At 39.9% G+C, this 11187-nt stretch overlaps 1 protein-coding gene across 4 annotated transcripts in view; it reads right to left on the bottom strand.

The window, feature by feature from the left end:
• Positions 1–220: 220 nt before the first annotated feature.
• PIK3C2A (phosphatidylinositol-4-phosphate 3-kinase catalytic subunit type 2 alpha) overlaps positions 221–11187 on the bottom strand; it is a 780848-nt gene continuing 769881 nt past the window's right edge. For all 4 annotated transcript variants that reach the window (XM_085648082.1, XM_085648085.1, XM_085648083.1 and 1 more), the window contains one exon: positions 221–4713. In XM_085648082.1, coding sequence (XP_085504208.1) covers positions 4531–4713 — 183 coding nt within the window. In that variant the 3' untranslated portion in view covers positions 221–4530. The remainder of the gene's footprint in view (positions 4714–11187) is intronic.

Genomic DNA, 11187 nt, shown 5'->3' with positions numbered 1-11187 from the left:
ACAGTGAACAAGAAATGCACCTTGTGAGACAAGCCTTTATAGCCTTAGTGACATTACCTGCATATCAACAGCAGCTTCCATTTACCTTACCCTAAACGTGGCCCGTACCTGGGAGGGGAGGGTGATTAACAGTTATTACTGCCCACTTGGGCAGGCAACAACACTAAATTATTACATGCAGGGAGATGACAGCTAACTAAATTTAATACAAAAACAACTCTTCTGTGAGAATAGAATTTTATTATAATTCTGGGGCATATATAAAGTCAATGTACCCATTACATACATACAGGGTTTCATGGAAATATTATACATCTTTATTAGATACAAATGTTACAGTCAACAATATTTGGTTCATAAAAGCCAATGGCTATAGACAATGCAAAGCAAAAATATTTGCTCCTAAGGTATTTCATTATCTTTTAACATTTACAATATTTAGTCACAGTAGGAGACTATCAACAGAAGAAAGAGTGTCCCAATTACAGGTGCCAAAACAATGTTCTGCTCTGTATTATGCAAAAACCATGAACAAACTGTTGGTTTAGAAAATACGGAAGGAACGAATAAAACACACCTAAAGGCAACATACTCAAATGAAACTTCTAAACAAAAGTCTAAATACAAATTTAGTAAAAGTGGAGTTCCCGAACGTATTAACTGGAAAAGCTTCTACAATCCATACCTGTATATTATAAAACAGTGACAAATTATTCAGTGCAAAGTTATGTGCTGACAGTGATCGATACAGAGATCTGCTGTTGAAGGGGGCAAAATCGTTAACTTTACAAAGATACAGAAGTACAGATCACATTCTCATTCATATTGCAAACTACATAAAATGTGGATAAATTTATACTTGGGAGCATAAAAAGGTGTAAGAAGACAAATGTGATAAAGAAAAAAATCCATGGGCGCAGTTAAATATTTCACCTCCAATTTCACTTGTACTCGATTAGAATTGATTGAGATTAATTCATTAAATATGCCCTTACTATACAGGAAATTGAAAACATTAAATATATAGTAGAATACATAGTAAGCAAGAGTATCTTCTTTGAATGTATACTAACATGCATTAATTACTTTCAAATATTGTCTAACTTCAGTGAAAGGAGTAGCCTAAAGTGTACTTACTTTATTAGGAAGAGTGAGAATTTTATCCGTACTTAAGAGTTTTTTCTAGACATGCTATGAGTACCACTTGTAGTGTGTCCCAATATGCTGGCATTTGAGCCTCACCTTATAGGCTCATAATTTCCCAACATATAATCTCTATTAACCACTCAACCACGCAAATTTGGAATGCATTATTTTCCCTTTATAAAAATGGGAGAATAATATGAAGCAGCTGAGTTATTAGAGCTGGAATACCAGGGGTTTTATTTGGAGAAAAGCATGAGCGTGGCGAAAACAGCCAAGCATTGGATTTGGGGCAGTGATCTTACCACTCAAAATGGAGCTTTAAAAATAACATGTAAAGGTTTCATGTTTGTACACCATATTTCTCAATTTGGATACGTTAAAAAAAGTAAGTACTTATATAGAGATGATACCACTAAAATAATATAATCCAAATTCATAAACATGTTCATGGCAGTTAAGAATTAAGGCAGCTATTATTTATAATTGCCAGTGTTGGACCAATTCTGTTTAAAGATATAATGTCACTGTGTATTTATATGGTACAGTGTGCACACATCTCTTTGAATACAGTGAAGAAATGTAAAATATATGTTCACGTTCCATTCAGAATCAAAGAGCCTCCAATGTTTAGGTGGAAAGAATACCTACACCTATTTTTTAAGCGGTTGTTCCCTCTGCAGATAATACATCATTTTGTGATCTAGTGGTTTGTGGTGAAAATAGCTTTGCAAATCTGAGACATAACTGTAAATTGTTAATTGGCAAATTTGCCAATAAAAGTGACTAGTTACATACATGATCAGTGGAACACAAAACACATGCAAGAGAACTCATGACTAGTAGATTATCACTGCTGCCTAAAGGGATATACATACATATTTCTTCAAATGTCCAGTTAGCGGATAGAAGGAGGGGGAGGGGTTACCTACACTCATATTTCCCTTCATTCTTTTACACAGTCTTTGGCTGGACTCCATATACATCATTACACTTCGACAGAAAGCCTATTTCTTTACACATTTCCCTTTTCTTGAATCTGTTAATTGAAAAGCGTTAAAGAATCTCATTAAAAGAGGTTTTCAAACTTGTCTTGCTAAATGGGACTCAAACCTTTGCACCTTTTAAGATTCATCCTGTATTTTGAAATAGTTACCTATAACACACTGAATAGTGTGTGTTTTTGCTCCAACCCATTCTTAAAAGGTTTCCGATTTAATATTTCTTATATAAAAATGAGAAATACCCATTTAAGAGTGAAATGCAGTGACACTACCACTATTGTCCTACAAAGGTGGCATGGAAAAGGCACTGGAATGAACATTTAATTTTAGTCTATGCCAAATTCTGATATCACTAGGTGAATACCACTGACCAGAAACGTTTTGTAACATTAATTACTTACACAAATGTCTCGTAATTGTTAATTTGAATGTAGTGTGCTTTAATAATTTGTGCTGTAATATTTCAAACTGTAAAAATACAGTAAATAAAGTTAACAACATTCTAACTAATGGTGGTTTTACAAAGCAGTTTTGTGTTTATATCGAAATAAATTACAAGACACTGATGGAATGTAAAATAGTCTCAAAATCAGAGTTAGCAGGGAAACAGAAATTCAAGAGACAAAGAACATAGAATTAACATGGTAACAGAGTAAACAAAAAATCAGGACTACATACAATTATTTACTAGGGTACTATTAACAATTTATATAAAGAATTATGCTGTTTGCAGAGCAAACAAGTAATTTGTTAATGGCGTTTAGCTGTGCTCTAATTTTGTCCCTATTGCTGTAGCTCAGTACTAACATTAAAAACTACTCTCTTGGCTATTATGTAAAGAATGTCCATGATAATGACACATATATATTTTTGCAGGCACTAGAGGATTTTCAAGTGTAGTTTGCCTATAAATTGCTCTTCAGCTAAAACATAATTTGTGCAAAATGATAACCTCATGTTTATGAAGCAATTTAACAACCAATGAACCACATGTAAATGACACAAACTAAATGGAATTGGATGATCGATATTACTCTCCAATGAGAGTTAAATGAACTGAAGCAATTTTTTAAAGAATAACAAAAAAATAGTGACCCTCTAGCTTTACTGTACTTAAAGATTATGTGGATGTTTGTAGAATACATCAATTAACCCACCCAATATGTGCTAAATGACAAAGAGAGCTATTCACAGAGAAAACTTCGGTAGCAATGCGAGTACTTGTACTAACAAATATAAAGAAAGTAGACTGGTACAAAATGCACAGCAGCTTATTCACAGTTCTGTGACAGCAGATTGTACTGCAACAAAACATCAGTTCTGTCCTGAGACTCTTACGTATTCATGCTGTCATGTGCCCTTTGTCTTGCAACAACAATAAATGGATGAAACATAAAGTAGGACCTGGGTAAGCAGGCGCCTCATTTGTGAGATTAATCTCCCACTGTGTAGAGTTCTATCCACTTAGGGAATTAGCACCCGAGATGATGTTTTAATCACCCAGCTTTGTAAATTCACAATTTACATTGTGGAAAAGTGGGAGAGATTAACAATGGTGATGCATGCACTTTTTTGGACCCTGAAAAAAGAAGTAGCCAGAGCAGATAGTCATAAGTGTTGGCAAAACATTTACAATACTTCTCAAAAACCATATTTGTGTCCTCAAAGAAAATCTAATTACCTAACCAATAGTGTTACATTACATAATAATAAAGCCAAATGTTAAAGGAACTAAGAATGTGTTATTAGTCAGACGATAAATAGAATGAAAAAGTGTTTTCTATCCAAAGTTTACTGGTAGAAGGAGATTGGTCAAAAGGTGTAAAAATGAAGACATTAACTGTTTTTGATAATACTTGATACTGCTGATAATGCTTACACAACCAATATTCCCATCTACAAACAAGTGGTGAAAGTGCCCTTATCCAACAGCAGTGTGCATTCTGCGCCTCTGTCAGTTTTACATTTAGCAGTTGTTCACATTCAACTGCAGCAGTATGAAAAACTAACAGCCGATGCTGATAAGCTGTATAGCCATGAAGTAATGGAAGACAAACATTGGCTTGCTCAACTCTTACAGTACAACTGTACAAAGAAGTTGCTACTTTGAAAAGTCTGTGGAAAGTTTTCAACTTCCACTACAAGTGCTTTTTAACAATATATTCCATCCGACACCAAAATTCTGAATGACGGCACGGAATGCAGAAAAACAGAGAAGACAATGCTGCCATAAACTTCATCTTCTGTGGTTTCTGTTGGTTGGTCAACCTGATATTCTGCAGTTATTGAAATGTGCAGGAATTTAAATTTAGAACGTATTCTACTTTCCATAATAAAATCAGTTCTTTCACTCTTCTGCCTTTCATTTAAGATGTAAATGATCTTACAGATAGGGTACAGCAGTCAGCTTGTACCAGTTAACAGTTTCCATGTTCAAGTTGAAATCTTTTAAAGATAATGTTATTCCCCCAAGGAAAAAGTTTTCCCTTAGCGACTCAGCACTGAGGACGCTCAGTTGTAGCTCTCTCTGTTTCAGTGTTTCTTTACTGTATCCACTGTACACAAGCTGTTAAAACAAAGGGGACAACAATGAACACATTCATGTTAATGGTCACTTGCAGTCATCACATTGTTCAGTAAGCATCATATTTGGACTAACCGTTCATTCATTTCATGCATGCAATCAAAAAAATAGTACAACAAATCAAAATCACACATATCAAGCAAAGAAAAGCTCAGTAGGTGGAGGCTGAAAGCGCAATGATGTTTACTATGACCCAGGTATTCCTGGTGCTGCACGTGCCTCTGTAGGAATTTGTAAGTGCCTTTTTTTACCATCTACAACAGAAAAAATGTACAGAGGTCACACCAAAGCTTTGAAATGAACAAAATCCAAGAAATAGTATGTATAATGAGATCATGCAAGGGAGGTCTGACAGTTACTTCAGGTTCGTTTTTTCTTTGCCTGTTTAAATCATTTCGTCCAATGCATTAAAAAAAGAAATAAATATATATATATACACAAGGTAAAAAACAAAACAATGAATTATTGGTAAATATTTTTTATTAATTCACTTTTTTGTGTTTTTTTACATTTAAAGTTGGTAGTCAGAGCTAGCTTAGTTTCCAAGCAAACGTTAGCCCTCGGAGCTCTGCTGCAGCTCTATTCTGCGGGCCCCAAATAAGTCTGAAGGTCGAGTATGGTTGCCTGGATCTGTTGTACTTCAGAATCAAAATTGTGGAACTTGCAATTAGCTTGCGTGATTACAGAAACTGAGAGGAGAGGTGAACCCCTGTCTCAGAGACGTTTACAGACATGGGCAACATGTACAATTGCCCAGGGCTTCCAACTCCGAAGGTAGCCCCCAGTAAAGCAATCTTTCTCATTTTCTCTCACTCACTTTAAGGATTTATCTATAAATAACCTCTCTCTTCCTGACTCTGGCTCGGACTCCGTCTCTCTCTACCCATTTTAAGGATTTTGACCCCCATACAAGACATATTTCAGCTGTTTTATGTGAAAGTTTAGGCATAAGACAATACTTTCTGGTGTCATGCAAGCTTGAATTATCAGAAAATTGGTAATAAAATTTAAAGTTGTTACAAACAGGGCCCTACTGTCCAGTCCCATCCAGAGTTTTAAAATGCCACTTGCATACGTTCCAAGACTCTAAGGTGAGAACTCTAGTCAGGTGGAGCTCTGGAGGACTGATGTCCTAAAGTCTATAAAGCTGACCAGACCCCAAAGAAGGGGGTTGGGGGGTGTGCAGTGAAGGTTGGCGAATGGTAAACCAGAGAAGCTTTTTACTCCTTTTTCATGCAGACAGTGACTGTAGGGGAAACAACTGGTGCTTGCAGAGACCTTAAGCAGTTCTGGGCATTAGGGCCTCTGCAAAAGTGTACAGTTGAGTGACTACTTATTCATACAGCTTGGGGTTACACAAACTGGGGCATGGTAAAGGCCTCTACTCTGGAGATCCTACATGTGAAGTGGGGTGCTACAGCATTTAGATATGCAACCAAAGAGTACAGCCAAACAATAAAAAAAGATTTCTGTAATCAGAGGAGTTTTAAGAGAAAACAGCACACTCAAATGTGAAGTCAAGAATCAAGGTTATCCAGTAGGAGAGCCTCAACCGGGTGATTCGCTAATTTTGCAAGGCTAATGTGAATAGCAGCCTACAATGAGGACAAAGGGTCTTAGGACATCAAAATTTGCTTAAAGATCTCTTTAATGTTGGAACCATGCCTGTGGAGGCACAAATGGAAAACCGTTATGTGCCAGGGTGAATGCATGACTAGAAGGATGCAAGAAGCTAGCAGACCCAGCGGGCCGTGATCTGTCAAGACTGGAATCGGAGTTTACTCCTGAAACATCAGAATCACATGTCCAAATGTCTAGCATCCTCTGTGGGGGATGGAAAGCTCAAAGTAATGTCAAATCCAGTACTGCTCCTATGAACAAGAGGTGTCAGAGGGCTCTAGGTGAGAATTGGGCAGGTTGATGAAAAAAAACAAATCAAACGGCAGGGATGTTGTCGTCTCAAGGAATGTGACACCATCAGTGACAAGCCGGCTTTGAGTAGCCACTCATTTATTTACGGGAATACAGAGATGCCCCTACACACTGAAATATGTTGCAAACCCTGCCATCACCTCTGTGAAGATTTGAGGTGTTGATGTCAATCTGAATGGTAGGAACACAAACTGGTAGTCTGCGGACCCTATCACGAATTTCCTATGCACCTGCAGTTTCAATATGTGGAAATACTTGGCCTGCAAGTTCAGACATACCATCCAGTCTTCAATAAAGCGAGAAGAACCAGAGTCAGGGAAGCATCTTCAATTTATCCTGGAGCAGGTAAAATGTCAAGATCCTAAATTTTAGGATTGGACAAAGATGCCATCTTTATTGGGACCCATGAAGTACAGAAAAAGGCACCCCTGCCCAGTTTCCACTGTTGATTTCTTCAACAAGGATGCCGCCTTCTGCTGTAGTATTTGTAGGTGGTTCTCTGACCAATTGGGGTGGGATGTAGGGAGGGTAGGCCATACCCTCTTTTTATAATCTGAAGGATCCACTGAGCTGATGTGATGGCCTTCTAGCCCTACAAGAAGGAGGATGCTCATTCTTCATTGGGCTGTACTTCAAGGGGAAGCAAACGCAGCTTACTGGGTGGTGCTGGAGAGGGAAAGGAAGAGGAGGACGAGGGTCTGATGTCCTCTTCCTTTGCCTCTGCCTTCATACTAAATCTTCAATAGACTTTGCTGTTGTTGAAAGGGGTGGGAGTCTTGGAACTGCTCAAAGTGGAATGCCTTAGAGAAGCCCAAAAACATCTAAAACTGTTTGAAGTCTTTTGCAGGAGACTGAACACCCAAAGATTGGTATGCATCTGTCTGGTCTCCAAAGGGACTCTCCCCTTTTAAGAGCCTGTCCATTAGTGTGGTATGGACATCCCTACATAAAGCAGCCTATTGCAGCCATGCATGTTTGCGCAGAACAAGAGGACCCCATGATCCTAGCTATTGAATCAGAGTGGTTTAGTCCTATAATACATTCCTGGAAACATCCTGGCAACTATGTACAACCTTTTTGAAATGGCGTTTGAGGTGCTCTGTTAGTGTTGTGAGGTTCAATAGGGCCTGTGCACAAAGGCCTTCAATTTGAACTACACGTTTAAACTTGACATCTTTTCAGACTGACTTTTTCATGGTCTGCATGTACATGATAACATACTTGGAAAGTATTTTGCTTGAAGCATATTTATTCATAAGCATTTTACCATGGCATTTCTACACCCTGTCAAAGGCTAAGGAACAGTGAGCACGTTGCTCTTGCTTTGGTTGTCCGGTTGGAAACAGCTCTGAACAAGCAAACAATCATATCAGCGTTGCACCTCTGACACGGTGTGATCGAAACAGGGCTTCGATTATATAAACCACATCCGAGTTAAATTAATCAGAGGAGAACGTCTACGGATTATCGTGGAATGCCTGCCTGTGACCTATCCTGCAACAGACAGCAGCCTGTTCAACACCATACTGGAAACCTGGTGCATCTTGCACAGATATGGGGAGGAGGGTTGTCCCAAGGGATCTGGCAGAGTCAGTAGTATTAGGTAGGAGCAGGAGTATGATACATTATCTCATATATTCATATAATCACTGTAACATCATAATGTACTGTCTTTTTCATTATTCTTTATTTTTTCTAAATCTTTTTATTAACATAGCTCAATAGACCATACATTACAAAAATCATTACCATCAGTGCACAAGAAGGCAGGTACTGTATTGTGCATTTACAGAGTGTTTTCAGGCAGTGGAGGTCCCCAATACAGTTCAGTCTCCCAGGTTTATCCCTCTGTACTTTTTCCAGGGTGCCCATATCTTTTTCCACTTAGCACATCCCCTGCTTTTGTCGACCGTTTCTACAGCACGCTGGCACCAATCTAGGTCTCGTTTCCAGTCTTCCAGCATTGGAGGTAGAGGCACTCCCCACCCCCGGCAATGTTTCTCTTTGCTATTCCTGCAGCTAAGGCCAACCATAATCCCTCATATCTGGACCAGTCCAGGTCACCTTTCATCGTCAGGAGCAACCATTTTGCATCTAGTGGAACCACCCTCCCCACAATCCTGGACATAATGTCAGTGACTTTTTGCCAGTATCTAGCTATCTATTGGCATTCCCACAAGATGTGCATGAAGGTTGCCTCAGCCTGGCATCCCCGTACACATAAAGCTGTAGGGGTCCTGCCCCATGTGTATAGGTGGGTCCTCGGGTAGTATGTGTGATGCAATATCTTAAGTTGCACTAATCTAAATCTAGAATGGACGGCTTTTTCTCTTGGGCTCTGGATAGCTCCCTGCCAGTCTTTCTCGTCCATGGATCCCAGGTCTTTTTCCCACATGTCTCGGAGGGCCCTCAGGGGATCGGGTACATTGTTTATGAGTTTACGATAGACCGTAGAGGTCAGCTTCTCCTTGATCAGGTCCAGTAGCAACCTATCCTCTAGTGGGGAATATTCAGGGATAGAGGTGTCACTGTGAATGTGGGCGCGTAGTGCGTGCACCAGCCTCAGGTGGTTATATCTTTGGGTTGGATGCAAGTTACATTCCTGTTGGAGTTTCTCAAAAGTCAAGGGGGAGTCTCCCTTCCACACGTACCCTAGGTATTGAGCCCCTATCCGCCTCCACCCTTGAAGACCCGACAGGGCTGCTACTTGCCTCAGGAGGTCCCCCACCCACAACGGGGTTTTACCAGTCAGCTTCCCGGCCCAGCCTAGTAGTTCATTGGCCTCTCTCCAACACTGAACCACCACTTTGATGTGCTCCGGCCACTCTGCTCATACCTTTCGGGAGTATAGAAGAGGCTCACAATTCCGTCCCGGCATGGCGGCTCTATCTGATCTATAGGCTGGTTCGGCCATGTCTGCGTACACCCAGTCGTTGATGACCTGAAGCTGCGAGGCCCAATAGTATAAGCGAATGTCAGGAACTGCCAGTCCACCATCATACACTCCCTTTTGTAGCTTGTGTAGCGCAATTCTGGGTGCGCCGCCCTTCCATAGCAACGTTCTAACTTCCTTGGCCACGCGTTTAAGAGCTATTGAAGGGACCGGATATGGGGTGTTTTGGCTTTTTCATTATTCTTGTAATGCTGGTTACAATGCTTTGTTTCCTTTTGCTAATAATTGCAGCTCATATTTTTTACACAAGAATACAATTGCTTCAATGAATGTTTGAAATGCCAATTTGTATATTTCTTGTGACTCCCTTTGGACATGCCAAAGTAATAACTGAAGGGTTTATTTGTTTCCACGATTTCCTTGGGGAATTAGAGAGGTCATGTTCTGAGGTGGCAGACCCATCCAGTACCCTGTAAGATTAGGGGTGCAGATGGTGCACTGTGAGCAAGCTAGGAATTGGGCCAACATACTCTAATAACATGAGTGGACCGAGTCCTCATATTCGGACGTTTATGTTGTCCGGATACACAATCCTACTTGATTTGTAGAAACAGCATGAAATGGCATCACCAACGTTCTAGGTCAGGTACCTTTTAACGGGTCTTCTGAGTAGTTCTTACGTGGGCTCAAAGCTCAAAGTCACCTTTTCTGGAGACATCCGTTGTATTAGGGATTACTAATTTTCAGCTAAAATGGAACCTTTGTTTTTGTCTGTAGGTTTTTCAAGCTTGAACTTTTAAAAAGATCACTCCACTACTGGTTTCCCCTTTGAACTCCATTCATTAAAATATAGCACAACCACCAGTGGTTATTCTACTCGGTTGCAGATATGCAGTAACACACCAAGGGCTTCCTCTTATAGGGGGAGGTAATACCTCAGTGGTAGAGGCCCACAAAGTGTGAAAAACAGAGGTATTCTATTCTTGGGTCACTTTTTCTGCAGCCGATGTCAACACACAAACATTTCATACATACAAAGCAGCTGCAATACCTGGTCGATACTGAGCCGTTGAAGATTCAAAAATACCATTGACATTTCAGGAACATACAAATTGATTCCAAGCCCCCCTACCACATGTGCTAGACAATGTAAGACTGGGTCCCCTCAGTAATGATGGAGTGACCTGGCCAGTCCTAGCTAGCTACACACCATATCCAACATTAACACCACTCACTTTAGTAGAGCTCTGTGCTCTTTACACAGTTAGAATGTACAGACATTTAACACAGTTAGTTATGTGAACAATAACAGCAACTCCAGTAACGGCTGTTCAAGATGTGCAACCACATATAGTTGTGTCTGCGATTAGTTCAAGTACCCTTAACGCGATTATGGGAAAAGTTCCCACCAGAAAGAAGGCAATTCCGTTCTGGACTGCACAAAGAACAAACCAGCTTGAAGCAGTATTTTCCTATATGGGACCCCAAGAAAAGCATAGAATTCTCACACTGTGCATACAAGTAGGGATGGTTCTGCCGGTAGAAGAAGGTGCCACTTGGAGCACAGTTGTTTCTGCAATACATACCATAACGCATGGTACACCATTTATAGTTATGTCTGAACTGCTGAA

The sequence above is a fragment of the Triturus cristatus genome, chromosome 3_2 (assembly GCF_964204655.1).
Source record: "Triturus cristatus chromosome 3_2, aTriCri1.1, whole genome shotgun sequence".
Taxonomy (NCBI): Eukaryota; Metazoa; Chordata; class Amphibia; order Caudata; family Salamandridae; genus Triturus; species Triturus cristatus.
Note: the sequence above shows the minus strand (reverse complement) of the source record. Positions and strands in the feature narration are given on the sequence as shown.